General features: G+C 35.6%; 1 protein-coding gene across 8 annotated transcripts in view; it reads left to right on the top strand.

Moving 5' to 3' along the window:
* The window catches only part of LOC122434312 (lysine-specific demethylase 6A-like), a 168,111-nt gene that overhangs the window by 147,886 nt on the left and 7,008 nt on the right, over window positions 1-13,217 (top strand). For all 8 annotated transcript variants that reach the window (XM_043457501.1, XM_043457497.1, XM_043457503.1 and 5 more), the window contains 2 exons: window positions 593-734; window positions 7,476-7,602. In XM_043457501.1, coding sequence (XP_043313436.1) covers window positions 593-734; window positions 7,476-7,602 — 269 coding nt within the window. The remainder of the gene's footprint in view (window positions 1-592; window positions 735-7,475; window positions 7,603-13,217) is intronic.

Here is a 13,217-nt window from a genome sequence, read left to right as displayed (position 1 = left end):
GATAGGAGGATGATAACCACCTTAATGGCAGAAAGAAGAGGAACTAAAGAGCCTTTTGATGAGGGTGAGAGAGAAGAGTGAAAAACCTTGCTTAAAACTCAGCATTCCAAAAACTAAAGTCATGGCATCCTGTTCCATCACTTCATGGCAAATAAATGAGTAAAAATTGGAATCAGTGGCAGATTTTATTTTCCTGGGCTCCCGAATCACTGTAGATAGTGAGCACAGCCACAAAATTAAAAGGGGCTTTCTACTTGGAGTAAAAGCTATCACAGTCCAGACAGCATAGTGAAAAACAGAGACATCACTTTGCCAACAAAGGTCTTTAGAGTCAAAACTATGGTTTTTCTAGTAGTCATGTCCATGAGACATGAGAGACATGTTGGTGGGGTTGCAAAGAGTTGGACACAACTGGCAATTGAAGGTAGTGCTCTTTAATGGCAATTTTTAACTAATTTTTATGAGAACCATATTTTAGTGTTTTTAGTTTTTCAGAATTAGCGTTAAAATGATCACCTGAGTGGTGATAATGATTATGTTCATATGTTTTATTACTTTCATTTTTAACTTAAATTTTTTTTCCCCATCCTAGCCAGCCAGTATAAATTGGCAGTGGAACGGTATGAGTGGAACAAATTGCAAAGTGTAAAGTCAGTAGTACCCATGGTTCATCTCTCCTGGAATATGGCACGAAACATCAAAGTTTCAGATCCCAAGCTTTTTGAAATGATTAAGTAAGTCCTTTCCAAAGTTGCTATAGTTCTTCTTTTGGACACGTATGATGGGGAGAAAATTGAGGACAGGGAATATGATAAAGTTACCTAATGAATGTTTTTCTCCCAAAGACTTACATCAGTTGATATCAGATGATAAAGTGGCCCCAGAATCTTAATAAGATCATTCACATGTTAAAAAATACTTTCTTTTGAAATAGACCGATTATTGTGGCATAGAGAATAATGAAGGCATACGTGATTCTTTACTAGGAAATTCATACATGTGTCCTTTTTCTTAACCTTTGACCAAACTGATGTCCTAGGACTCCTTTAGTTTTAATATTGGAAGTCTGTCTGAAGCACAGGGAGTGAGAATTTTATAAATATCTCATAAATTATCATTTTAAACAATCTTAACTATTTAAATTTCCTACTATAATCAAATTATCCCCTTCTTGATCCATTCGTAAATTTAATAGATTAACAGTTTAAATATATATGTATCTATATGTACTCTAGTAATTGCTCATTTGTTACCTTAGGTTTCTGTTCCATTTCTTTTCTAGGTGTATTTAGAATATAAGCATACATCAGCTTATTGCTGTTTACTGGACTGTACTTTGTAGATTCTGTGTGTTTTACAAATTGATTTGTGGCAAATAAGTATTGAACAAGTGTCAGCACCATTTCTTTCCTGCCCACTTTCTTTCTCATGTCTAATTTTGCTAATTCTCACACTTTTGTCTATTTCACACTTTTGTCTATTTTTATATTTCTGGTAGTGATCTGTGATTAGTGATCCTTTATGTTACTGTTGTAAGAAGTTTTTGACTTGCTGAAGGTTGAGGTGATGGTTTGCAATTTTTTTTTTTTTTTTGCAATAGGTCATTTTAAATTAATGTATATATATATACATTGTTTTTTTAGACATGATGCTTTTACCCACTTAACAGACTAGCATATATTGTAAACATAAGTTGACAAAATCAGAGAATTGACTTGCACATCAAAAAAGTTACAAAAGCAGAAAATTTACCTGGTGTATTATTGTGTTGGTGTAGAATGGAATCATGATGTTTTTGGAGTCTCTTGGTACATTTTTTCAGCATGAGCCACTTACCAGTGTTTCTCCAAACTTCAGTTTATATGTTTTTCTTTCACTTCTTCTCCCCTCATGCCATCACCAAATGAATATTGGAAATTACAAGCTAAATATTTTAATTACTATTTTTTTGTTTTTAAGTCCTTTCACCACTTCTGTGTGTTTCTGAATTTTATGAATGTTAGACAAAGATTTAGTGTACTAAATCTTACACTAGATAGTCTAATTAGAATAGATAGTCTAGTTAGTCTCACAAACTAGTATCATGAGAAACAGTGCTAATTTTGAATTTATTTTCAAAATTTTCTTCTAACAAATATACCCAAACAAAAATTGTTCAGTGAGGGTATTCACTATTTTACATGCTGACTCATTCCATTTTCCTTAAATGTTTGAGATTTAAAATTAGAAAAGTTTGAAAGAGCATCCATCACTCAAACTCTGAACTAAGGCAGTAATTCATATTATAGATCCACAATTATGGGTGGTCATTTGGTAACTTCAATATGACCATTAATTCTAATTCATGAAAATAATTATAGGGTGATCCAGATGTTCCATTTGTCTCTATTTGACCTATGTTTTCTTTAGGTTTTATGCAGAATGAATCACATTCATCAAATATTTGAGAACCACAAACTCTTACTCTTGACAATATTCCTGGCAATAAAATAGATACTGTGGAATGTAAATAACACTCTCTTTCTTTGTGTGATTTAATCTAGTAGAGCTAGATAAACAAATTCCCAAACAGATACATAAATTTTGATTAAGTAATATTTCTAAAATATATTTTTACACGTTTTTTGGTTACGGTCATGGAAAATGCTACTTTTGTTCAAGTGGTTTATGAGACCATGGTTTCTGTGATGGACCAGAGTCATAAAAAAGTGAACTAGAACAAGAGCGAGGGATAAAAGCATTTTAGATCCTGAAACAAGTGAAAGCCCTATATAAGAAAAACTTTGATGTATTTATGGGACAGAAATGGCTGTAGCAGTACAAAGGAAAGAAATGTCTATGGTAATAAATTCAGGAAAATGATAAGGCACGGAATTACAGATGAACTTGTTGTTTACTTGGTCAGTCAGGTCTGATTCTTTGCCACCCCATGAACTTTAGCCCACCAGGCTCCTCTGTCCATGGGATTCTCCAGGCAAGAATACTGGAATGGATTACTATTTCCATCTCCAGGAGACCTTCCAGACCCAGGGATTGAACCTGTGTCTCCTGCATTGACTGGGAGCCTCTTTATTGCTGAGCCATTGGAAAAGCCCCCAAGGGTTCTTGTAGACAATGTTAAGTAGTTTAGGTAGTAATTCTATGTGTTATAGAAGAAGGGAAAGATATTTTGATTTATAGTTTTAAAGTGTGAATCTGTTTATTGCTTTGTGGGTAAAGATTGGAAAATGGAAGATAAAAATAAAAGAAAACAATTAAAGGCAGTTGAAGAAATTCAGACTAGCTAACTTGGATTCTAATTGTAGCAATGGAAGTAGAGAAAGATTATACAACATACTGTTGTGAAGATTGAACTCAAGAGTTTACATACAGATTGAATACTGACATAAGAGAGAAAAGGTAATGAAGAAAAGGTGGTTATCGTCTTTAGCTTTCTTATTTCTTTGTCATAAACTTAAAACATCTCTCCCTTGGTCATAAACTTAAAACCTCTCTCACTTTTAACATTTTCACTCTACCTTCATTATTCTCAATATCGTCTAGACCCCTCCAGTGTGTCAGGGTCTCTCTCAATATTGGAAATGCAAACACCACAGCTTTTCTTCCATGAAAGAGGAATATACTCATTTTTCTGTTCTGGTTTCAGTCTCAGGTCAGTTGCTCAGTCATGTCCGACTCTTTGTGACCCCATGAATCGCAACACGCCAGGCCTCCCTGTCTATCACCAGCTCCTGGAATTTACTCAAACTCATGCCCGTCGAGTCGGTGATGCCATCCAACCATCTCATCCTCTGTCGTCCCCTTCTCCTCCCGCCCTCAATCATTTCCAGCATCAGGGTCTTTTCCAATGAGTCAGCTCTTCACATCAGGTGCCCCAAATATTGGAATTTCAGCTTCAACATCAGTCCTTCCAGTGAACACACAGGACATCTCCTTCAGGATGGACTGGTTGGATTTCCTTGCAATCGAAGGGACTCTCAAGAGTCTTCTCCAACACCGCAGTTCAAAAGCATCAATTCTTCAGTGCTCAGCTTTCTTCACAGTCCAAGTCTCACATCCATACATGACCACTGGATAAACCATAGCCTTAACCAGATGGACCTGTGTTGACAAAGTAATGTCTCTGCTTTGTAATATGCTGTCTAGGTTGATCATAGCTTTCCTTCCAAGGAGGAAGCATCTTTTAATTTCATGGCTGCAATCACCATCTGCAGTGATTTTGGAGCCCAGAAAAATGAAGTCAGCCACTGTTTCCACTGTTGCCCCATCTGTTTGCCATTAAGTGATGGGACCAGATGCCATGATCTTAGTTTTCTGAATGTTGAGCTTTAAGCCAACTTTTTCACTCTCCTCTTTCACTTTTATCAAGAGGCTCTTTAGTTCTTCATCATTTTCTACCATAAAGGTGGTGTCATCTGCATTTCTGAGGTTGTTGATGTTTCTCCTGGCAGTCTTGATTCTAGCTTGTGCTTCCTCCAGCCCAGCATTTCTCATGATGTACTCTGCATATAAGTTAAATAAGCAGGGTGACAATATACAGCCTTGATGTACTCCTTTTCCTATTTGGAACCAGTCTGTTGTTTCATGTCCAGTTCTAACTGTTGCTTTCTGACCTGCATACAGGTTTCTCAAAAGGCAGGTCAGGTGGTCTGGTCCACAGTTTATTGAAGAATTTCCCTTTGATCCCCACAATCAAAGGCTTTGGCATAGTCAATAAAGCAGAAATAGGTGTTTTTCTGGAACTCTCTTGCTTTTTCAATGATCCAGCTGATGTAGACAATTTGATCTCTGGTTCCTCTGCCTTTTCTAAATCCAGCTTGAACATCTGGAAGTTCACGGTTCACATATTGCTGAAGCCTGGCTTGGAGAATTTAGAGAATTACTCTGCTAGCGTGGGAGATGAGGGTAATTGTGTTGTAGTTTGAGCATTCTTTAGCATTGCCTATCTTAGGGATTGGAATGAAAATTGACCTTTTCCAGTCCTGTGGCCACTGTTGAGTTTTCCAAATTTGATGGCATATGAAATTCAGCATTTTCATAGCATCATCTTTTAGGATTTGAAATAGCTCCACTGGAATTCCATCACTTCCACTAGCTTTGTTCACAGTGATGCTTCCTAAGGCTCACTTGACGTCACATTCCAGGATGTCTGGCTCTAGGTGAGTGATCACACCATCATGATTATCTGGGTCTTGAAGATATTTTTTGTACAGTTCTGTGTATTCTTGCCAACTCTTCTTAATATCTTCTGCTTCTGTTTGGTCCATACCATTTCTTTATGGAGCCCATCTTTGCATGAAATGTTCCCTTGGTATCTAATTTTCTTCAAGAGATCTCTAGTCTGTCCCATTCTATTGTTTTCCTTTATGTCTTTGCACTGATCCCTGAGGGAGGCTTTCTTATCTTTTGTTGTTATTCTTTGGAACTCTGCATTCAAATGGGTATATCTTTCCTTTCTCCTTTGTTTTCCCTTCTCTTCTTTTCACAGGTATTTTTGTAAGGCCTCCTTTGACAGCCACTTTGCTTTTTTGCATTTCTTTTCTTGGGGAAGGTCTTGATCCCTTGTCCATAGTTCATCAGGTACTCTGTCTATCAGGTCTAGTTCCTTATTATCTTTTTCTCACTTCTACTGTGTAATCATTAGGAATTTAACTTAGGTCATACTTGAATGGTCTAGTGGTTTTCCCTTTCTTCAATTTCAGTCTGAGTTTGGCAATAAGGAGTTAATGACCTGAGCCATAGTCTGCTCCCAGTCTTGTTTTTGCTGACTGTATAGAGCTTCTCCATCTTTGGCTGCAAAGAATATAATCAATCAGATTTCGGTGTTGACCATCTGGTGATGTCCACGTGTAAGGTCTTCTCTTGTGTTGTTGGAAGAGGGTGTTTGCTATGACCAGTGCGTTCTCTTGGCAGAACTCAATTAGCCTTTGCCCTGCTTTATTCTGTACTCCAAGGCCAAATTTACCTGTTACTCCAGCTGTTTCTTGACATCCTGCTTTTGCATTCCAGTGCCCTATAATGAAAATGACATCTTTTTTGGGTGTTAGTTCTATAAGGTCTTGTAGGTCTTCATATAACTGTTCAGCTTTTTTGGCATTACTATTTCCTTCCTTCCTTCTCATTTTTTTCATTGATGTATCATGAGAAGATAATAAATTTGTACATTTTAGTTTAAAGTAGAGGTAATGAGGGATGTGTTTATTCTTGATTTTTCTCTGTATTTTTCACAATAAGCTTTATTTTTCTTTTAATTTGAAAATAATTTGATTGAAGTTTAAGGGAAAACTTCACTCTTCAGTTCATAATTAACATTTGAAGATACTTGAAATTTATTATGTTTATTATAGTGGGTTGACTATTTTCATACATCTCATATATTCATTAATATTAGAACATTCCTTTTAATAAAATACTTAAAAGAAATTAAATGATAATGTAGTAGATTCAGCTTTGTAATATACATACAAATGTTCTTTGAATCTTTAATGAAGCCAGCTAGGATTCATAAGATGTCTATGGTGTTATCACCCTATTTAGGCTCAGTTTTGTGTGTAGCTCTGTCATTAAGGTAATCTGGGAAAGGTAAATCATCTCCTACTTAGGAATCAAGTATTTATTATGTGCTATTATATACCAGGTATAGTCTTATTTAAGGTAACCAGGAAATAAAGCCTTTACTATCAGTAACTCTACATTATAATATGACATAAAGACTAAAAACAGTCAATATAAAGAGGATAGTTTTAGATACATTTAATGTTTTATCTTTTCTTTCAAATAATAGTGTATATAAGAATATGATAGTATCTTCCAGACTCTGATTCAGTAGCAGTTCAGCATATCAGAGAGCTCTAAATTAGTTTGATACTGATCAAACTAATACTGTTGGGGGTCATAATGTTCACAAACATTGTTGTGACATCACTTTTGCTAAACCAGTTCTGTGGTTTTTAGATTATCCTTCCCAGATTACATCGTCCACTTCTGTCTTCAGAGGAGAGCTTTGAGACACATTTGTGGATGCTGTAGGACACAATTTTGAGTATTAACAGCAAATTATGGAAAAACTAGCACAATTTGTGAAAATTCACTATATTAACATCAGAAGTATGCATGTATGGAAAATACACATTACCAAAAAGTTAAATATAAATTCAAGATACCATTAGATTACCTTCAAATTAAAATTTGAAACAATAATTTTAGTGCTTTTTTTCTTTAGTACTATAGGTAAATATAAAATATAATCCATAAGTTATTTTTTACAGTATCCAGAATTTTAAAGTCAGTCATATATAAATTATTGTTTTGACTATCTGAGAGTAAATATATACTTTATTACCTTACTATTATCAAAAGAATTCAGCCTCCAATTTAGACTTGGAAACACGATTCTCAAAGTTATTTCTGTTTGATTATATCCTTTGTGCTAAGAGTACTCCATATTGAGTTGTCACGATAATTCTTTACTCTAGGTATTGTCTTATGAAAATTCTGAAGCAATGTCTGACACTGAGGGAAGCTCTTATTACAGCAGGAAAAGAGGTTATATGGCATGGACGGACGAATGATGAACCAGCACATTACTGTAGCATTTGTGAGGTAACTGTTCTTATTGACAGTTTTGCTGTGGTTTTTCTAGGGTTTAGTTTCTTTTGTCTTTTAATTATAAGCGTATATATACTTTTCATGTGAGGCATTTCATTGAAATTGAATATCATAGCTATTAAATTTTCATATAACGGTATAATATTTTTTAGTTTTTTATTTTGTATTGGAGCATGACTGATTAGCAATGTTGTGATAGTTTCAGATGGACAACAAAAGGACTTAGCTACACATACACATGTATCCATTCTCCCCCAAGCTTTCCTCCTCATGGTATAATATTCTGTTAACTCTGTGTTTACTCAGAAGTATCTCCTAACAGTGGCAGTTCTGTAAGACTTTTTTTATCAGATGATTATAATCTCATATTTTGAAGTAGGAACTATTTATCATAAGTACACAGTTGCCTACAATCTATTTTGATGTATGTATATAATTTTATATATATAGGTCAGCACTACTAAGTCCTTTCTAAGGACTTAGAAGACTTAGTAAGACTTAGTAAGACTTCTAAGTCTTAATTTCATAAACATTTGTTAATTTTTTCTTGTGGCAAAGATTTAAAAGTGAAGACATAAAAATATGGTAAGCTGTTCTACATGAGATTATATTCTACTTAGAAGATACAAATTGTAAACAATGAAATGTAATATGCATGGAATGATAATGCCTGTGGGTTATATACAGATTATTATTCAGTGACTCAGGAAATAGTAAAGTTACAGGACAAAAATCAGTACACAAAAATTGCTTGGGTATCTCTATACTCACAATGAAAAATCAGAAAGAGAAATTAAGGAATCAATCCCAGTTACTATTGCACAAAAAACATATCTAGGGATAAACCTGTCTACGGAGACAAAAACATCTATATACAGAAGATTGAAGACACTGGTTAAAGATATCAAAGATAACATAAACAGATACAGGGATATTCCATGCTTCTTGGTTGGAAGAATCAATTGTAAAAATGACTGTATTACCAAACAAAATTTACAGATTCAGTGTAATCCCTGTCAAATTACAAATGGCATTTTTCACAGAACTAGAACAAAAAGTTTTCACAATTTGTATGGAAACAAAAGATCCCTAATAGCCAGACAATCTTAAATTGAAGCTGGAGGAATGAACTTACCTGATTTCAGACTATACTACAAAGCTACAGTCATAAAAACAATATGGTACAGAACAAAAAAAGTATAGACCAATGGAATAAGATAGAAAACCCAGAGATAAACCCACACACAAATGGACACCTTATATTTGACAAAGGAGACAAGACTATACAATGGGAAAAAGATAGTCTCTACAATAAGTGGTGCTGGAAGAACTGGACAACTCCATGCAAAAAAATGAAATTAGAATATTTCCTAACACCATACACAAAGATAAGCTCAAAATGAATTAAAAACCTAAATGTAAGACCAGAAACTATGAAACTCCTAGAAAAAGCAGGCAAAATATTGAATGACATATATCTAACAAGATCCTTTATGAACTAGACCATAGGATAATGGACATAAAACCAACAACAACAACAACAAAAAAGAAGTGGGACCTAATTAAACTTAAAGATGTTTGCACAGCAAAGGAAACTATAAACAGGGTGAAAAGACAACCTTTAGAATGGGAGAAAATAATAGCAAATTAAACAACTGACAGGATTAATTTTCAAAGTATACAAGCAGCTCATACAACTCAACCAGGAAAACAACCCCCAGTCAAAAAGTGGGCAAAAGACCTAAACAGACATTTCTCCAAAGAAAACATACAAATGTCTCCTAAACACATGAGAAGATGCTCACCATCACACATTAATAGAGAAATGCAAATCAAAACTACAATGAGGTATCACCTCATACCAGAGACAATGGCCGTAATAAAAAAATCCACAAACAGCAAGTGCTGGAGAGTGTGGAGAAAAGGAAACCCTCCTACACTGCTGGAGGGAATGTAAATTGATACAGCCAATATCACAGATGATACGGAGATTCCTTAAAAAGCTAGGAATAAAACCACCATATGACCCAGCAATCCCATTCCTAGGCATGTATGCTGAGGAGACCAAAATTGAAAAAGACACATGTATCCCAGTGTTCATTGCAGCACTGTTTACAATAGCCAAGACATGAAAGCAACCTAGATGTCCATTGACTGAGGAATGGATAAAGAAGCTGTGGTATACAGTGGAATACTACTCAGCTATAATAAGAATGCATTTGAGTCAGTTCTAATGAGGTGGTTGAACCTAGAGCCTATGATACAGAGTGAAGTAAGTCAAAAAGAAATATATTAATGCCTGTATTTGGAATCTAGAAGGATGGTACTGATGACTCTGTTCACAGAATAGCAGTGGAGATAGAGACATAGAGGAAAGATTTATGGACAAGGGTGGAGGAGAAGAGGGAGGGAGAGGGTGAGATGAATGGAGAGAATAGCATGGATGTATATACACTAACATACATAAATATATAGTCAATGGGAATTTACTTTATGACTCTGGGAACTCAAACTGGGGCTCTATAATAACCTGGGGGATGGGAAAGGGCAGGAGGTGGGAGGGAGATTCAAGAACAAGGGGAAATATGTGCACCTATGGTCAATTCTTGGTGGTGGAGAGAAAGAAATTAAACCAATATAGTAAAGCAACATCAATCCATTAAAAAGAAATAGTTTTTTAAAAGACTTAGGAAAAGTTACTTTCTAACATGGCTGTAGGGGCCCCTTCAAAGGTGAATTTTTTTATTTCTGGGAAAAAATGGCTTGAATCAGAGAATAAAAACATTTATGTTTTGTGGAGGGCAAAACAAGTATTTGGTGCAAGAGTAATTTCAGTTTTGCATTGATGAATGTTGCCATTTGATATTGGAATACATTATTAGAGAAATGTGGTTCTGTTATACACCATTTTAATGTGCATATCTTGTTTTATGTTTTTTGCCAATGAATTATTACTGGCTATTTACTTACATGTATTTTCGACTATGGAAATGATTTTAGAGAAACAGCAAATTCAAGTGATTTTCTTATTCAAGTTCAAAATGGGTCATAAAATGGTGTATACAACTCTCAACATCAGCAATGCAGGAACTGCTTATGAACATACAATGCAGTGGTGACTCAAGAAGTTTTGCAGTGGAAACTAGAGCCCTGAAGATGAGGAGCACAGCAAGTTGTCAGAAGTTGACAGCAACCACCTGAGAATATCACTGAAGCTGATCCTCTTAGAAGTACACGAGAAGTTGCCCAAGAACTCAGCTTCGTTCATTCCATGGTTATTTGGCATTTGAAGCAAATTGAAAAGGTGAAAACCTGGGTGAGTGGGTGCCTCATGAGCTGACCACAAATTAAAAAAAAAAATAGTCATTCTGAAGTGTTGTTGTCTTTTATCCTACACAACAATACAAACTATTTCTCAATCAATTTTTACATCTGGTGAGAAGTGGATTTTATTCACTGTGACAATCAGATCCATGGTTAGACTGAGAAGTCCAAAGCACTTCCCAAAGGCAAACTTGCATGTATAAAAGATCATGGTCACTGTAGGTGTCTGCTGCTGGTCTGATCCACTCAGCTTTCTGAATCCCAGCATAACCATTACATCAGAGAAGTATACTCAACAAATCAATGAGACGCACTGACAGCTGGAACGCCTGCAGTCAACATTAGTCAACAGAAAAGGCCCACTTATTTGCAACAAAGACCAATGCTTCAAAAATTGAACAAATTGGGCTACAAAGTTTTGCCCTATCTGGCATATTCATGTGACCTCTCACCAACCAACTACCATTTCTTCAAGCATCTTGACAAGCTCAGTCAGCAGAGGATCCTTCCCAAGCATTCATTGAATACTGAAGCACGGATTTTTATGCTACAGCAATAAACAAACTTATTCCTTATTGGCAAAAATGGGTTGACTAAATTGGTCCCCATTTTGATTAATAAAGAGCCTAGTTGTAGTGATTTAAAATTCAGGGTCTGAAGACGTAGTTGGTTTTACACCAGGCTACTAGTACAGTAATAAAAAGGCTAAGTAGTTTCGTGTGGCTAGAAAATGTATTGCATATTTTAAAAAATCTGTAAGAAGTGGTATGTAGCTATAAGCATCTTGAATTTAAGAAATCTGATGTTTATTCTAAGATAATTAAAAGTTCTACAACAAGTAACTCAAGTCGAGGTATGTGTTTCATCAGGTGGTAGTTGATAAGTAAAGAAAATGAAGACTGTAAAGAGACTAGTTTTGAGCATTGTTGTTTGGGGTCTTGGGAGTGTGCACAATGCATAGGATGTGAGATGTTAGTTCCCATATCTGTTTTGATCCTAAGCCCCCAACAGGTCAAGCTTGAGTCTTAATCATGGGACTGCTAGTGATTAAGTCCATAGAATGGTGTTTAAAAAAAGTACTAAGGGCTGAGATTCATCAGTAGTGTTAGGGGTGTTAAAAAGAAGAGAGAAGCTTAAAAGCCTTTAGAAAGTAAAATCAATATGATGGTTGAAGAAATAGGGAATGATGACAAGCTGAAGAGCCAAGATGTTTTAACTGGGGTCACTAAACCATGTACTGCCTATTTAGAGTAAAGGAAAACCTTATGAACTCTGATCTTTTACTAGTGTGGTTCAAAGATGACTTAAGGTGATGAGTTTCTAATCACTGAAGTCAAAGTCAGAAGATCACTTGCCTAAGAAATTGAATATCCAAAAGAAATCTTGAAATCATATTTTAATTCTGAGATACACTGATTAAATCTTTTGGCCGTTTTAACATCGTATAACCTCATTGAAGTATATTTTTATAAGACCAGACAGACTCTGGTTAGCTTTTATATCTCAGATAAATAATGATTTTTTTCTGTATATGAAAACAAGTATTCTAGGTATTAGCCATTTTCCAGGCTGAGGCATTACAGCTCAACATTCTTTCGTAAAAGAAGTACACTGTCTTTTGATATGGTACAGTTCATAAATACACCCTGTACTTATTTTCCTTAATGTAATAGGCTAAGAGATAAACACCCTTTATTAGTCATCATGAATTTCTTGCTCTTGAAAATGAACTAATCACAATGGTACCTGGCAGTCCAGAGAGGAATGAGGTAAGTTAGTCAAAACGTTTCTGTCCTCTTCATGGATCATAGCCTTCTCGTGGCACAAGGGCTTGGGTAACTCAGTGACGCTGTGAGACACGTGGAGCAGGGCTATCCAAGAGAGACAGGTTATAGTGAAGAGTTCTAACAAAATGTGATCCAGTGGAGGAGAAAATAGCCGCTCAAGTATTCTTCCTGCGAGAATTCTTAATTCGACAGTGTGAAAGGCCAAAAGATGTGACACCAGAAGATGAGCCCTCAGGTCAGAAGGTATCCTGTATGCTACTGGGGAAGAGTGGAGGGCAATTACTAATAGCTCCAGAAGGAAAAAAGTAGCTGACCCAAAGTGGAAATGACACCCAGTTGTGATAATGTCTGGTGGTGAAAGTAAAGTCTCATGCTGTGAAGAACAATATTGCATAGGAACCTGGAATGTTTGGGCCATGATCAAAGTAAGTTGGATATGGTCAAATAGGTGGCAAGAGTGAAGACACATGTTTTAGAAATCAGTGATCTAAAATGATT

This window comes from Cervus canadensis, chromosome X, assembly GCF_019320065.1.
Source record: "Cervus canadensis isolate Bull #8, Minnesota chromosome X, ASM1932006v1, whole genome shotgun sequence".
Classification (NCBI taxonomy): Eukaryota; Metazoa; Chordata; class Mammalia; order Artiodactyla; family Cervidae; genus Cervus; species Cervus canadensis.
Note: the sequence above shows the minus strand (reverse complement) of the source record. Positions and strands in the feature narration are given on the sequence as shown.